Source organism: Gallinula chloropus (assembly GCF_964237585.1).
Source record: "Gallinula chloropus genome assembly, chromosome: 1".
Lineage (NCBI taxonomy): Eukaryota > Metazoa > Chordata > Aves > Gruiformes > Rallidae > Gallinula > Gallinula chloropus.
In genome coordinates, this window is record NC_140085.1 from 133,197,945 (window position 1) to 133,215,257 (window position 17,313).

Here is a 17,313-nt window from a genome sequence, read left to right on the forward strand (position 1 = left end):
GTCGAGACTAGATTGGTTCCTTCCATCCCCAACCAGTCTGTGATTCTGTTCTGTGATTCTGCAGTTCCTGGGCTCTAAGAAAGCCTCTGGTATATCCTTGACATCAGGTTTTGATACTGTGATAAGAAACCTTAGAGTAAGTCCATGACCTCTTGGCAGCTGGGCTGAATCATATGTCTGAGCAGTAATGCCCAAAGCAAAGTAACAACTGTGGTGACCACAGTGGAAGGAAAGCCCTTGTGCACCATTTTTTTGTAAGAAAAGAGAACTTTCTCTAAAGGTTGGTTCTGAGGTGGTTTTTGTGCTTTTTCACTAGGCATCTACAGAAATAAAAATTCACAGCAAAACTGTGGGTGTAGTAACTTCAGGCAGAAGAGGCTGAATTGCAGCTTTGGACTGCTTCCCTCTTCCCACTCTCCTGGTTGAATCTGTTGTATGGAACACGCAGCGTGTAGGATTGAACATCCCCAGCATTTGCTGAATCTGCTGTTGGCCTTCGCAGCCCGCAGAATGGGCTGCGGCGGCTGGACTGGCGAAGCCTGCCGGGCCTCAGCGGCCATTGCTCCATGGCTGCTCCATCATCCCACACACAAAAAGGGGGGTGTCTTTGGGCACGGCCGCCTTGTGCGGTGTGGCACGCCGCGAGGCCACCGAGACGAGCAGAGTGATTGACAAGGTTAATGAGCCTCAGTACAGGACAGCCTTCAGTATGTCGGTTCTCTTGGGGTTTGGAAGGTGAATAATACCCCTGCGGGATGCTGCCTGCTCTGTGGCTCCTCAGCCCGGGGCTACTCAGGGTGGGGTGGGGACACCTAAATTCACCCTGTGCAGTGCAATGTAACCATGTCCTGGCTTTGTTGCCTCCAGAGCCAGGTTATTATGGCTTGTGAGGCCATGCTGCAGTCTGTCTTGATTTAGGGGAGCGATCAAACATGCGCTTCAGACCAAATCTGCCCTCACTTTGAAGCGTGGCTTTAGGTCTCTAATAGCAGGCATCCTTTTAAAAACGCAAGCTGTGTTTTCTTAAACATTTTATCCTTTAAAGTATTGCACGTGCGTTTTAGGTCACTTGAGCCTTGCTTCCTTTCTCCTTGCTTGGATTTTGTGGTGCTTTTTTTTTTTTTTCTTTTTCCATCGTTCTTGCTACTCAGAGAAAGAATTTAAATTTTCCATGCATGTTATGGATATGCCCACTTCTTGCTTTTCTGCTTCTCTGACAGTCTTTTGCCGTGGGTGAGCGGAACTCACTCGGCAAAGAAAGCAAACAGAGAGAACAGACCCATCACCCTCCGCCCCTTGAAAGAGCAGAGGGCATGTGGAATAAATCAAAACGTGGAGCATAATAACGAGGTCCCATGGGAAAGGGAGCCTCGCGATTGTGTGCCGGCGTGCACTCCCCTTAGAGACGGCGGCCGGGGGGCTCCTTTCTTTCTTGCCCACATCTCACCTCCCAACGCCGCCAATCCATTCACCGCCCAGAGAATTGATTAACATTCGCCCGGGAGCCTTGGGAGACGGGGAGAGAGGGGGGGAAAACGGAGGGCGAGGGGAAGGGGGTGCAGGCTGGTGATGCCAGTCCCCACGACGCAGCGAGCCGGGGCACGGTCGGGCACAGGATGGCTATTTTATAGCTGGGGACCGTGGTGACGTATGGCTGAGCGCTTGCTGGCACGGCTCCTCGTGGACCAGTCAGCGGAGCGAAATTGAAGCTGACAAGACTTTTCTGGCATTTTGGAAAGGACTGTAATCTACTGTAGGGGAGAACAGAGCCGCTCAATCACCGCCGCCGTAAATAGGAGACGGAAGGGAGTGAGAAAGGAGGCGAAGAGAAAAAGTGCTTGCTGGGGGGGGAGGGGGGGGCGGCATTTTTGGTGGATGGTATGAAGCCAGCCATGGAAACTGCAGCAGAGGAAAATGCAGAACAAAGCCAAGAGAAAAAAGGTACCCAGGGGTCTAACAATAGCCTGTTTAAATCTTTTCATTCAGGGGGCTTAGGGGTTTAGGCCAGTTTTGTCACTTTTTGGAATAGCTCTTAAACAATCATTACTGCATCTTCGGGCTTTCGGCTGTCCTTTCCTGCATGGCTTGACAACAAATTAATAGAGCAGCAATCTTTCTGTCTGCGTCTGTATTTGCTTTGAATCTGTCCTAACCCTACCAGAAATGTTGTTTGCCAAAGAAGTCTCGTTATTGCTGCGTCTTTGATGGATTTTGGTAAAATCTGGTTTGCAGAGGTAGCGTGTGCCTGTGTGTTTGCATGTCGTTTTCAGAGCAGTAAGCTGGTGTTTTCATCGAGGCTTGCTGTGTAGAGAGGCTTTGCAAAGCAAAGTGGGAGTCTTAGGTTATAATAACATGTAATAGATTATAGCATCGCACAACCTTTGTGTGGTTAGCTTGGTGCCAAACGCTGCTCTTGATTTTTAAATCCCTTCTCCTTTTCTGTGGTGTCGCCTGGCACATCTTCCTTATGTAGAGATCTGCCTGGGGTATGATAATGGGGAATAATTCAATGAGTTTCACAACATTAGGTTTCAGGGTGTGTTAATCACCGAGAATTGCTGCTTAATGGAGAGAGCAACTCCATGGTAGCCGGTCTGCCATGGGGAGATGGAGCGCGGGAGGAGGAGAGGTGCTTCATCCACTCCAGCCTTACAGGTGATTTATTTGGTCTGGAGTGCTAAACTTCAGAGGTTAAATTCTACAAGCAAAGGGACTGGCTTGTTTCTGCATGGTATAATTTATGCCAAATGAATGTCCCTCTTCAGTGTAGCAGGCTGTAGCACAAATCTGAGCAGTATTTTTTTGCGAAATGATACAGCAGTAACAAAACCATTAAGATTTCCACTGCTTTTTTACATGAGTCGCAATGAACCTGTTGTGTGACACTTAAAGCAGTCTGAGTGTCTCACGGCCATACGTTGCTGATACACAGCTAATGTGTTTCCCCAAGTAGAATAGTTTAATTTATTGTTAAATGGTTGGGATACAAACGTAATGATGAAATCCTGGTACTGTCCAGGACCAGATTTTATTTTCCTCCTTTGAATCTGATTCCTCCTACATGCTTTGTATAATTCAAACCTAGCTTCAGTTTCAAGTAAATGAAATTTGTCAAGTGATTAGACATAGTACTACATAATCCTTCAGGGATTTCACAAAAGGAGGTCCTCTGATGAGAGATTAAACTCTGAAAGCCATTAATGTCTGTGGACAATAACCCACCTCGCTGCAGATTTTGAGTAATTAATGTACAAAATGTCCTAAATACCTTGGCTATGACAGCGCCTTGGACTCATAGATCAGTCATCAAAAATTAGAGCAGGTTTTTTTTTCCTGATTGATGAGTTTCTTTTAAACTGATGGAGCTCATGCCCAGTAAACGCAGCAGAAAGTTATCCGTATGCGCTGGCAGCTGCACGGAAGGGAATGTGTTGCTGGGTGTGTTTATGATGAGTTTATGGTTTCCCTTTTATTTTGGCACAACACGTAGAGCAGTAAATCTGTTAGCCCAGTCAAGGTGGTTGGTCCGTAGCCTTCATGGGATGCGAGCAAGGGAGCTTCCTGTCTTAACCTTACCAGCGTTTCCTGGCTTTCCTGTGACAATTACGCACTTTGGGTCTGTTAGAGAGGTGTGTGTGTGTCTGCTACACCTCAGGGCTTTGTTCTCCCCACTTCCCTGATTCCTGAGTGTGACACACAGTGTCTCTTATGCTCGGAATTTCTGGTCGCTTAAATTCCCAGTATGTTTCACAGCAAATTAAAAGGCAGAAAGCTTGAGGCAGCCCTACTCCTAGTTTTAATAGCTGAGTAAATAGCCCAGATGCCCCTGCAATGTTACTGCCGTGAAGCAGTGATGTAGAAGGCATGTTCGGTTTGAGGTGGGGGAGTGGGGGCAGATTTTCCAAAGTGCTAAGAGTCTCTAGCCCAGTCAGGTTTTTAGATGGGCTCAGCAGGCATCAGGTACCTCTGAAACTGTGGGGTTTTTCAAAAGGGCTCTTGCACCAGCAGCTCCCATAGAGCAAAAGAGCTTTTTGTCTATATGAAGAAACCTCCTAGAAAATGTGGTCACTTCGCTTTGGGGTGTAAAACCGAAGCTGGCCCCTTCAAAAGTGTATCCAATTTACTGCCTGGCCTGGCTCTCCTCCCTGCTGTTGCCTTCCATGCTTGCCAGGCTTGAAACACTTGCTTCATCCCCAAAGATCCCACCTGGACTTGGTGTAATGGCTGTCCTTTACGAGGGAGATGCCCTAGGTCCAGTGATTGCCAGGCACCCATCACAGCTTGAAGCAATCACAAAGTCTTTTAACTCTTCCTTCCAGAAATTAATTGCATAGCCTAAGGAGATAAGCCAACATCTGAGGGGGCTTGGGGGGCACTTTGTTCTAGCTAAGACCGAGCAAGAGAAGATCCCGAGTGCTTTGGGTGTTCCAGTTCTTGCACTGCCAAGTTCGGGAGAAAGGCTCCTCATTCAGCTATTAGCAGATTGTTCTTTTCCACTAAGAGGTTTTTCCCTTTACCAGAATTTTAAACTCTGTGTTTCCAGGTCGTGCTTTTCCAAGGCGAGGGCTTCCTTCGTGTGGTACTGTACTTGTACGGAATAAACACCTGGAGGGGGGAGTCGGGCTGCGCACTGCCTCTGTACAGGGCTGCCTCTGCTCTGGGGGAGAGTGCTGGGAGGCAGCCGTGCCCCAGAGCTTGGGATGAGCAGCGGGAGCTGCTTCCAGTTGGAGCACCTCACACAGCTGGGTCTGACCAGCTGGGTCTGACCAGCGGTGCCACTTGAGTACCGGTTTGTGTTCCCTGTCCCCGTGGCGAGAGCGGATGGGCAGCTGTTTTGGATTGCAGTGTAGGTGAGACGATTTGCACAAGGTAAAGCACCATATTTACCTGTTGGTAACTGAAAACGATCTCGTTGAGATTTTTAAAGTTTGCTAAATTGTGTACGAATTCCAGTTTTAATATTTTAATAATTATTTTGGTGAATCCCCTGCCTGATGCAGGCAGTGGTACTGCCCAGCTGATGGATTCAGTGTTTATCAGACATTTGTTTCTCTGCGCCCAGATGAGTGGCTGCTGCCCCAGTTTTTTTAATTGGAAATGGAACAACACCCATGTCGATGGAGATAAGAAATAAGTCAGCTTTATACTGTGTATCAGCAGCCCTTATCAGAGCAGAACACCATGAGCATGCTGAAGCAAAATGTTTAACAGATACTTTACAGGGCTGCAGGACAGATTGGATGCATTTTAAAGATGAAGGTTTACAAATTATTACAAATGACAGGGTTTATCTTGCAGGCATTAAATTAAATCAAAACGTGAGGACTGGGCAGGCAGATTTACTGAGGTGGAATAAATAAGAAAAACGAAATGCCGTTTTGCATCAGCAGCGAAGGACAGAGATCCTGATACACATTAACAGAGACAAGAAGTTTCCCTTTTCCTTTAACTATGAGATACATTACCATGTTGCAAAAATTAAAAACAAAACAAAAACCCCAAAACACAAAAAAGCCCAACAAAAAAAACCAACCAAAAAAACCCAAACCAAAACAAAACCCCAACTGCAGACGACCATGGTGAATATAACAATTACACATGGGAGGGTAGAAGAAAGCCATTCCACTCTGATACAGTTTCCCTCTGTGAATGCATATGATGTTCAGATTGTCTGTGCTGGGAATAATGAAACCCAGCCTGAGCAGCTGAACCCGAGGTTCCTTTTAATTGGCTCTTCCCTACTAATGTGCTCTCGATGAAAGAGGACCTCGTGCTCCCCGAATGGCTGGGAGCTTTATTATGTTCACCATATAGGAAGCGGTCTTTCTAATTCTAAACGCTAAACAGAGAAGTGTCTGCTAGTCAAGAATGAAGAGAAAATATTTCTCTCAAATGCTACTGTGTGTGGTGGTGGAAATGGAGCTGCTGGAGTGCGACGTGAGGAAGGAGAGGATTCACGTGCAATTTATTTCACTTCTAGCAAAGTTCTTTTTGCACGGTGAGCTCATGACATTTTCATGTGTCACGGAGGCATTTTTCGTTGAAGCAAATTGTCCTTTTTATATATATGTGTCATATTTATTGGTCAGAATTTTCCAACCTCTACCCCCTTAATGTTAGGCTCACGTAGTGATTTCGGAGCTGTCAAGCCATTAAAAGATTTGAGGTACGCTGCATATTTCCCCCCCGCCCCCATTTCAAGCAGTTTGTTGATGTTTCAGATCCCCTGAAAACAATAACTGCTTTAAGTCCCTGAAGAATATGACTGTAGGCAGAGAGGTCCAGCCCGGGGAGAATCTGGGACACGCGATAGTCTGGGGATAATAATTTGGCAGGCTTAGTGATTTAGGTTTTAATGAATAGGATTTGGTTTCTAAATAGGAGGGGGTTGAAAAACACTGAGAGAATCTACTCACACTGGTCTGAATGACCTCATGAAAGCAGAAAACCTAGACATATGTGCCACAGGATATGGTAACAGGGGAAGGAAACCCAGATGGCACTCTATGTGCACAATGGACTCTGCAGTGGGAGAAAAGGGGCTGAAGAGGGGTAGGGGGAGCCCCTTTGGTTGCTCTGACCTTTCTCCATTTTCTGGCCAGCCCTGCTGCTAATGCAGTATTCATCAGCAGATCAGAAATGACCAAGTGACATCCTTCTCTCCGCTCCGACGTTCATCTGTCGAAGCAGTTAAGGTCGTAACTGCTTCATCTAAAAACTGTATGCTGAGGGCAGCAAGCATTGAGGATGTTGGGCACTGGGGGTTTGATTACAGGCCTGCAAAATAATTCATCCCCAGTGAATACTGAACGGTGCAGTTGCCATCAGAGTGCCTACACGCTGTGACGTGAAAACACTGTCAGTCCTGTAGCTGCAGTGTCTGTCTGGGATCGAGTACAACCTGGTTCAGACAGGAGACCTCAAGTTTGTATGTGTGTGGCTGTGCACGGAGAGTATTGTAACCCAGACCGGGGAGTGCAATTAGTGTAGTGAGTTCCTCCAAAAGCAAGAGATCAAGAAATAATTTAAACCTGTTTCCTTTCCAGATGGCAGCATTAGACCCCCAATTCACATATACTGAGTGCAGTAGATGTTGTTAGTGAAGCCTTCTGGAGCTTTTGACCTGGAGGTAATTTTGCATGAGTGGGCCTGGGTGGATCCCAGTGAAGTCACCTGAAGTCTCCCAGTGAAGAGAGAGCCTTCAACTTCAGAGGTTGTGCCAGGCGTGCAGTAAGGGCTGCCAGACTGCCATTGCTACGTGGCTCTTTGCAGAGCAGTGGGAAAACTGAGGCTCCTTACAGAGTTTGAACCATCTCCTAATGAAGAGGCCCTGTTACAGCAAAACTGGAAATTATTAAGTAAATAAATAAGCCCCAACTCCATAGAACAATTTTTGCTGACAGAAACGGTGCTACAAAGTTTGAGTGCTATCTCCACATTTTAGGGTTTGATGTTTGTACCACAGTGGTGGCTTCACCGGTGTCCCCTTCAGGCTACAACTGCCTCCTCTGCTGCTCTGAGTAAGGGGGCTTTGGTAGCTACTGCGGGAGAAGTCTGGGACCATGGGCTCAAGCCTGGTGGGATAGAATCCTTTTAGTGCCAGGGGTTTGGTCTAGATGCTGCTGCAATGAAAATGAAGATTGTATTTATTTTTTTCCTTCCCAGAAGTCTTTGCAGCTGGTTATTTTTAATTAAAATAATCTGAATCGGTTACCAATGTCCAGTAAGAAGCTTCAAAAAAAAAACCAGGGAGCAAACAGTTGGGAAAGGGGAGGGGAAGGTGGTATGCAATGCTAGCAAGCAGTTCTGTTATTCTCAATATTGCAGCAAATTAAATTATTATGGCGTCTCTTGTGATCTCATCAACAGGATTGTTCCTGTGTAAGCAGAAGGAGATGATGTCATCCTCAGCATGCACAGTCATTTTGGAATGATGCCTTCAACACATTTTGAATTTGCTTATGTGCATTGAGATGTGGAATTTGGCTTTCCTAAAAGGAAGGATGAGCTGTAGAAAGCAAAATAATGTCTTTTAGGAAAAACGTCCTACCTGCTTGCTGATTTGTGTGTAGCTTGTGGAGAGAGAAGAAATACCAAGCCACAGAGTATCTTTTAGAGACCCATTGTTACTAGGTTTTGCATCCCAAACCAAAGAAACAGCATTAGTATTGGAGTTCATTTGCTGGTGTAGGAGATGAACAAATTGTTTCAAACCTCTAGAACCAGCAGGTGGATTCAAGGACCCAGGCTTTTGTGTTTTCTCCTCTTGATGTACGTAAATACAGCTCTGCCAAACTTGTTCCATCAGCAGCAAAGCCACATGGGAGAAGGACTGGGCCCAGGACCTTCCTAGCCCGATGCAGGACAGAGATTTATGGCATTCCTACTTTCCCTGTCTCTTGAAACTTGCCCCTGGTTTAGCCTGTAGTAGATCAGTTTCCAGCATGATAACCTTTGCTTCCTCCACCTGCCTCAAGGCCGCTGAGCTGGATTTATTTTGGCCAGAGACAACGACAATTACTTTCTCATTTAGACACTACAGACTGAGGCACCTGTCCTGCCCTGCCAGCCTTGCCAAAGCCATAGCGGTGCCGAGGGGGGACCTGTAGGTTCAGAAGGGGCTCGGTGCGTTTTTGCCAGTGGCCTCGTGGAATCCCTGCGCCGCTGAGTGTGTGGCGAGTGTGGGAGCTGGTCAGGCGTGTTGCTGTGCATGGGGTCTCGCTGCAGAGCTTCAGCTGCCCTCTGAGAAGGGGAGAAGGAGGATAACTACAGCGTGCTCCTTCATTGTAAACCCAGAGCAGGTCGGCTTTAATGTACGTGGCCCAGGTTTTTGGATGTGAGAGGAGCCCGTGCGCAATAAAACCCACGAGTTCTTTCAGGTCTTTCTTCAGTGTGAGAAAGTCTTGGAGCAAGTGTGTGTTTGCCCTACCTCTACACATGATAATAACCATTTTCTTTGCCAGATTTAGTGTTGTCTTTTTTAAACAAACAAAAAACTCTAACACCACCCACCCCAACCCCCACCCCACTCCTCTCCCCCCTGCAAAAGAAGCACAACAAAAAAAAACAGGTAATGTGGGTTTCCACTACTTTTTGCCCATTACTTTTTGCCTTCCCTTACTTCTGGAGCAGAGCTCTTTGCCATGGGCGAAGAAAAGAAGAAATGAGAGTGGGTGGGGGGAAAGGAAGAGTCCTTCTTTATGTGTTTAATTCAAATCCTAAGTGGAGCTCTAACCATTCAACCTTTCTTAACCCCTGTGTGAATGAGTGTCTCCCTGCTGATGTCTCTTCCAACCTCTCCCTTGGTTTGGTAAAGTTACATTGTTTCAGTTCTGAAACTACAGCGTGTTTTTCAGAGCTCTTAATTTTAAAGTTAAATGACTGAAAGTGCTGAACTAAAACTTGCTGGTGACTCTGACTTTTTACCACCTGAAATTGGCAGTGATCACCAGACCAGAAATGGAAATTGGCAGGTACCACTGGATGTACAGGAGTTCAAGGCCACACCGGTACCATCATGTGCCAGCATTGAGAGGCAATATTAGTCCTTTGGGGATTCAAGGTAAATAAAGGGCTGGGTGAAAGGGAAATGGAGACTTCAGAAATGGTAGTAGCATAAGTCTAATGCTTTGCACTAGTCCTAACAATTTCAGATAAATGTTCTTCTGTTTTTCTTGTTTTGTTTGTTAAGGCTGTAAGGAGTCTGGTTCTTTCCTATGAATACCTGCCATAAATTTAAATTTGGTTGTTCATGCTTGAAGGACGATAACGTGTGGTGAGGGACACCTCCCTTCTAAATGTGCTGCCCGATTGCTCCAAAACCACTCACAGATGAGACGCCATAGCATGGGCTTTGTATGCAGATTAATCTATCAAACTGATCAGTCACAAACAGAGTAACTAACACTAAAGCAGTGACAGCACATCTGATTTAGTAGTTGCCTACAGTATCCTTCCTGTGGTTTTGTTTGCATTTTTCCCTTGCTGGAAGCAGTGAGCCTGTATGTCAGAGTCTAAAGGGGGTTTTCAGCTGCGGTTTTAAAAATGGCTTGGTGGTTCTGCATGCCTGTCCCTTCGATATCTGGCTCGAGACCTCGAAAAGATCCTATTTTGATTTCCTGAAGCTTCGTTTTAAGAGTCTGGGAGGGAGGGGAGTGTGTGTGGGTTTTCGTTTCGAAGCGACTCAGGCAACTGAAATCAAGCACAGGATTTGATCGCATTGGAAAATTCCCATCTGACGGAGGGCTAACACAGCCCAGGCCATAACTGCTCAGAGAGAGCATTTGCAGCCAGCTCTACCCAGCAATCCTCTTCTGGAGCTGACTGACTGAAGCCTGATTGAAAGCTTGTTTGCTGGAGATGCCTGCCTCTGCATCAGGCGCTTGTAACAGCAGCTGAGGGGAAATATTCACCAGAGCTCGCTTCCTCATCTTTCCCTTTTTCCATGATATTCTTACATAAAGTTATTTAGGGTTCAAATGTTTATGTATTTCAAAATGGCTGGGGTTTTTGTTTGTAAATACTTAGGTTTGAAATCCTGATCTCTGTCTTCAATATCAATATTAATTTTGGCCATATTTTATGATAAATTACCTGGGTGACAGAGCTACCATGAGACCTTCCCAAACTTCCAATCATTCCCAAACTTTCATATCCCCCCACAATTAGGATTTTTTATAAATGGGAGAAATGCTTCAGAAAGGAGTGACATATTATGAATGCTTCCTTCCTGGGAAAGAGGGCAAGAAAGGAGCAGGCCAGATGCCTGGTTATCGGGGTCTCGTGCCCCATCAGCTGTCCCCAGTGATGAGACACGTCCATATGTGCTGACATGGATGAGCCAGGACGCAGAGGACACGCACAGCCTTCTGTCACAGCAGCTGGAAGTCTGGCACCTAAAATGATGCTAGAAGCTCTTGTTTGGGCCACTCGAGCCTTGAAAGGCTTCCTGAAATAACATGCAGATAAATGCGATGCCTGTCACGGCCGGATTGCAGATGGAAAGGGTTCTTGCTTATGGTGGTAAAAAGAGTCCCACCAACAGAGCCCAGAACTACCAATTCCAGGGAAGGTGCCTTAAATGGCTGCATTTAAAGAAATTAAAAGGTTTCTAGGCAGCAATGAAACTGCTCTGCACAGACCTGGAGTAAGACCGATTTGTCAGTGATGGATCAGCCACAGCCTTTGCTCCTTTTCCTTAGACTGGAGGGAAAATGTCACTTCAGACACAAGTCATGGCTCTCACGTGCCTCCCTCCAGTACTGGCACTGGCTGGTGTGCTGAGATAAACTCTCCATTTCTTGGAGAAGCCACATTATTTCTTGGATGCCTTTGCCATGCAGATACCTCTCCTTTGTCAGGGTCCAAATGGACATCACTAGGAGAGCACCTCTGTGACAGTTCTGGTGGCATCCACCTCTCTCCCAGGGTTTTCCACATATGACGTGATCTCTCCTCCCTGCTTTAAGCTTTAATCTGGCACTTGAGCAGCAAGGGAAGACTCAGCGTGGGATATTCACTGCAGCGTTGGAGCCAAGACATCCCCAGAACACCTGCAAACTTAACGAGCCTTTCAAAATGCCTAAAACTGTTTTTCCCAGGAAGCAAAGTGCCATCTTTTTCTTTAGCAAGAGAAACTTAGCAATGGTTGTTTAACAGGAGCTTAGCTGTAGGCAGTCTTCCAGGCTGGGTGGGTGTTGTTTGCTTTATGGGAATCTTTTCTTCTTTTTTTCTTTTTTTCTTTTTTTTTTTTTAACTTGCTTCCCCCAGATGCTGGGAGGTGTTTCAGCTGCTTTGTGAGCACACAAGGGCATGTGAACGTGGAGTATCTCACCAAAACAGCCTGTTCTGTTACTGAAGAAAGCTTAAATTTTGAGAATGGTGTGATGGGAACTCAACTTGGGGAAATATATGCATGAAACCTGAAGCAGGGCAAAGGACTTCTGCAGTTGTGGGTTTGGGCTTCTTATGGCTCTTCTAATTCCAGACATCTGGGAGGATCTTGGTAGCTTCAGGTATTTCTGAAATGGAGAATTTACCGTCCAAACCATAGATCCACCAGTCTGAAATCCCCCACCACCACCCATGCACTGCTTTGCCCTTCAGCTCTAGGGAGAGAGAGGTTGTGTTTCTGTTTGCTTCTTTGTAGCTAGGGAGGAATCAACTGGGGAAGTGGTCCGTAGCGGTGGCTGGAACCGGGGTGGCAAAAGTCTTGCGCTCCTGCCAAGTGCTGAAGGCTGATGGAGCCTGAGGTGAGTTACAGCTGCCAGAAAGGGGGAGCTAAGAGTCTCAACTCCACTCTTCCAGGTAAGATACCTTTGATTAAAGTCAAGTCAGCCCTAAAAATTAATGTCAGCCAAATACAGGCGGGTCTGGAGGATAATTGAAATCAAGGAAACTCAAATGTCCTTACAGAAGGTTTCATGGAACTGATGAAGCGGCCCAAGGGACTGAAATGCTTATGTGCTTTTGTATTTCCCCCAGCAAGCTTGTCTGGACCTTCAGGTGTTTTCAATCTCTTTGGCAGTCTGCCCATCGCTTCATATGCCTTACCTCTCTGGCGTGAGTTTGTCCAGAGTAATCACCCGGGCTGGTGCCTACTGAAGCAGCAATTCTTGGATGTTGACCCTACTGAGTGTTTCTCCAAGGGGGGGAAAAATAGGTGGAGCAAGGGGAGTGAGGGCAGAAAGGAGCAATGTCTTCAGGCACGTGGAACGGTGAGTTGTCGGTGTGTCAGCTGAGAGTCACAGCCACAGTTTGGACCAGAGGCTGCCCTTGCTGGTGCGATGTGTCTGCACTTTGAGCTCTGCCTGTCAGTGAGTCCTTCTGCATGCTCAGGCCCTGCAGAAGTCCCAGGGGTTATTTTGGAGGTGAGTTACAGCTGACAGAAAGGTGGAGCGTCCAGGAGGAATAATACCAAAGATTCTGTCAATACTGCTTGAGCTATTCCGTACATAAGAAGTCTCTTTTTAAATCATCTGTTTAATTTCTTTCTGCAGAAGTAGCTTACAGCTTATAAGGTATCTATCCTTAGGATTCCCATAAACACCTGCTAGAAGTAAGGCCTTTTCCAAAGTATAAATTCAGTTATTTTTCTGCTGCTGTCGTTTCCACTGTTTCATGGGCCAGAAGCAGAGCAGGGGAGACATGCATTAACATAAACCAAGTTTTGCCTGACCTTCCTCCAAGAGCAATAAAGCTGGGCAAGAACAATTCTCTCATCCCACTGTCTCACAGGGCAGTGATGTTCTTCCCATGCAGGTCTGACTCTCTGCTCTCATGCAGCCAACGCCTGGGACAGGCACTTGCAGTAAGCATGGATGTGCTGATTCACTTTTCATAGGTGGCACTGTCTCAAAGAGATGCCTTCAGAGCCCCCATGAGCTTAACAAACTGAGAAGGGTGCAGATGGGGAGTGTGTGTATTGAAATACATTCAAAGAAGATAAATTAGATAAAGGCCTGTAAAAGACCATTCGGATCATCTCTCCGCACATGAAACAGGTTTGATTCCTGCAGTGGGAATGCTGTGGCTTTTTTCTACCAGAAGTGCTGGGCTGGGCCTGAGATTTGAAGGAAAAAAATGGTGTTCATGTACACTGCTGCCTGTTCTTAGTCTTCCCTGTCTCTCTTAACAACATCCAGAAGAGAGAAGTTTTGCCTCGGTAAAACAGCCTTCTCTCCAATTTAAACATCATGTTTTCTTTAGTGAAAGGAAAAAACATCATTTTTTTCCTGTTGATGAACACCAGTGACCTCTGCGAGGGTTGTTTTGTTGTTGCTGTTGTTAATCATGTTAGGAAAAAATGCTCTTGATTTTATATCTATGCTCCCTGTATTTTTACTGGAGTACTGGGAGCAGCTTATCATCAGTACTCGTACAGTACCACAGAAATACTTGGTGCTTTGTGGGTTTTAAAAAGGGGTCTGCTAATGGTGCTTCCAGGCTCTGAGATACTTGTTCTTACTGTGCACCAGTTCTCCTGGTTTCTCTGCACCCATTCCAGCATGGGAGGCATTAGCAAGGACTTTTTAGTTCCATGCTACACACAAATATGGAAACATCTAATGAAGTATAAAGATGTCAGGCTTAAAACTGACAATGGATAACAAAGACCTCCTCAGAAGTGGATACCTGGCAGTATGTCAGTGCTGAACCCAAGTATTTGATAGATACGTATCAAGAGTTTCTGGAGAAGTTGTAATTAATGCTGATAACAAGGAGCTACTTGTTCTTTGAGGAGCTCTGGAATAGTAAAAATTGGGATGAGACTTCCTGAGTGAGTCAGACTGCCCCAGGTCCATCTTGCTGTGTTTCACTAGAATGAAGCATCTCGTGCTAACCACTGTCAAGGGTGAGAGTGGTGGTCTTGGTGGATTTCAGGTCTCATCCTCTGTGGCCGCCCTGATGGCTGTGGTCTCCAAAGGTCACATCTTCTCCATCACAGATACTGTGCAGGCTAAGGAGGCTTATTTATTGATTTAACAACTCTGGGTGCAGGGGATGTGAATGCCAGGGGGGAGATCACTGATCTAGCTAGACTAAAATACCTTCTCATGAAGTTTTCTGGCTCTCACGAAGGTTCATTTTCAGTAGAAGCTAATTTTGCAACCTCTCGTTTATAGAGGACAGAAAGGCAAGATTAGGGAAGGTTGAACTTGAAAGGAAGCTTTCTGTGGATGAGCTTTCAGAGGTTTTTGGGGAGGAAAACAGGATTTTTCTCCATTTGAGCTCATCACTCACTCTCTTTTAATGTGCTTAATCAAAAAATGTGGTGAGAGAGCATTTATCATAATTAATAACAGAGGTTTTAGCTTGGTGTCATGCTTTGTACATCAGTGAATTTGAACAGTATGAATAGCTAAGGTTAGAGAGAGCTTCAACAAAGCCTTCCAAGCGATTCAAGGCACAGCCTTTTTATTTTAGTGCCCCTATCAAAGCAGGGAGAGAAATTTGCCGCCCGCTTTAAAGCTACCCTTGTAACAGTAAGTGTTTTATCTTCTTCTACTGTTGCTGCTGACCCTTGGCCGCTAGTGTGGGTGAGAGATGTGAGAAGTAAAGCTACCTTACTGCCAGGGACTGACTTGTTTTCACACAGGGAAGAGAGAGCTGGATCCCACTTCTGCTTCTGAGGTATTAGTGTGTTCCTGCATCCCTCAGCTGCTTCCCCCGCAGCTGTCAGTCAGGCAGTAAGGGATGAAAATGCAGGTTCTGGGATATGTGAGCCATTCAGAACAGAGACTGTAAAACATACAGTAGGAGGGAGAAAGTAATATGGGTATTTCCTTCCCTTGACATAAAGGTCGTTTTCTGACAAAGATCCATGGTGGTCTAGTACTGCTCTGGTGGTATTGTGCACACTTGGTGTTGGGTCATCTTCAGCACTGGGAGACGGAGGGTGAATGTAAAGTATCCAGTTCTCCTCTCACATGTATTTGTGATTTGGGAGTAACGCTCCCAACACTGGGCTCCCATGGATGTGTAATAATGAGCCTGATTTACATGCAGTGTCTGCATTTAAGATGTGTGCTCTGGTGTTTTTTCTTTCCTTGGGTCTCTTGCAACCTTCTTTTTCTTCACAACACCTGCTCCCTGAGCTGTGGTGCTTAAGCCGACAGAGATTGTGGTTCTGTAGTGGACTGTGTCATATAATTTCCACCACATATTAACTCAACAAGCGTCCAGCATACCAGGGTTTCTAAAAATGAATTACACAGAAGGAATAAGGGATGAGGAAAAAAATTAATGCCCATTGCTTCATCTTTGAGCACAGCGAGACAGATTTGTGGGAGGGGAAGAAAAGAAACTTCTAAGGAAAAAGAGAGTGGGAACTCAGAAAAACAGCCACAGGAGCCTGGAGATTTAGCTCCCATAAACAGAAAGGTTTTCAAACCTTCTTTCCGGTTTTCTTTGTTTGCTTTTTTGAGGGTTTGTTTTGTTTGGGGTTTTATGTTGTTGTTTTGGGTTTTGTTCTTGTTTGGGGGTTTTTTTGTTTGGTTGGTTTGGTTTGGGGGTTTTTTTGTTCCATAATGACCTTGACTATGGGATCAGTGGTTCACACCTAAGATACATTGAGGCACTAGTTCAACTTAGGAGGAGTTTGGGACATTAGAAAACAGACTGGTTTTCTGTCCAGGAGGTGTGGGCACTCTTCCCTTACATCATGTCTTCCCTGCTTTGCTTTGGGGGACTGCTTTGTGACCATGTGTGTGTCTCAGCTTTTCAAGTCCCAGCTTCAAGGCTGATGTGGGAACTTCCTGGAGTGAGCCCTGGGAATACTCAAGGCAGCTACCTGACCCCACCACATTGCCTTTTGTCAGTCCCAAAGCACAGATTTAGCCATTCCATTCCATCTTGACCTTAGTGGGATAAATTTCACTCTGAGAATTGCACCTTTTTTTTTTTCCTAAAGGCTGTTTTCCATTAATTCTGCATTACCTTGCTTTCCTGAGCTTAAATCTTTTCTGAGCTTAAATCTTGAAGTACCAAAGAAGGTTCAGCCACACAGTTGCCATTTGACATGGGAAATTGAATGGCTAAGCCTCTGCATACATGCAGTAGCCTGTACACTGCTGGCTAGGTTGTGTAATTGTTCTTCATATGTTAAGCAACCAAATCACTGACTTGTGTACATACACAGCATTACAGAATCGTAGGGGTTGGAAGGGACCTCAGGAGATCATCGGGTCCAACCCCCCTGCCAAAGCAGGTTCCCTAGGACAGAATAGAGGTTCATCCTTTACCAATTTCCTGTGCCCCATAGTTTCTAGGAGATAAAAAGAATAGCCCATTCCTGGTTTTTTTTCTCTTCTCTTTATTTTTGTCCTTTAGCAAGAATATTTGTGTGTGTGTGTGTCTGTGTTTAGGAGCATTAATTCCCTAGAGAATAATCTCGGTCCTTGTTTTTAGCTGGCCTCCTTCTGAGAGCGTGTTAAATCTGTAGCCAAGATCACAGGCAGCTCTGGGCAAATCATTGGGCTGTTATTAACCTGCCTCCATAGCAACTGCTGCTCGCCAGCCCGAGGACAAAAAATGTTTTTATTCTGCTGAGTTGCACAAAAGGTTCTAGTGATGCCTCACACAAAATGGCCATTGAAAGGGGCGATGCGCGTCCGTGGCGCACAGTCTCATATTGAGACTGTTTTACGCTGTTGCGTTGGAAGTGGGTGTGCGGCTGAAAAGTCCGGCTTGTTGGCCATATGAAAAGTAAAAACGGGCAGAAAATTGGATCTAAGCTTATTTCAATGATACTTATTTCAAGGCTACTTATTTTTGTCAGCCCGAGCTCTCGGGCCTTCGGCCTGCGGTTGTCGT

The 17,313-nt window shown here is 45.8% G+C and overlaps 1 protein-coding gene across 4 annotated transcripts in view; it reads left to right on the forward strand.

Moving 5' to 3' along the window:
• Window positions 1-1,880: 1,880 nt before the first annotated feature.
• Window positions 1,881-17,313, forward strand: part of GPM6B (glycoprotein M6B) — a gene marked incomplete at both ends in the record, with an annotated part of 30,351 nt that continues 14,918 nt past the window's right edge. For 2 of the 4 annotated variants that reach the window (XM_084266725.1, XM_084266726.1), the window contains 2 exons: window positions 1,881-1,941; window positions 9,443-9,562. In XM_084266725.1, coding sequence (XP_084122851.1) covers window positions 1,881-1,941; window positions 9,443-9,562 — 181 coding nt within the window. The remainder of the gene's footprint in view (window positions 1,942-9,442; window positions 9,563-17,313) is intronic. The other 2 variants (XM_084266727.1, XM_084266728.1) reach the window with 1 other exon arrangement.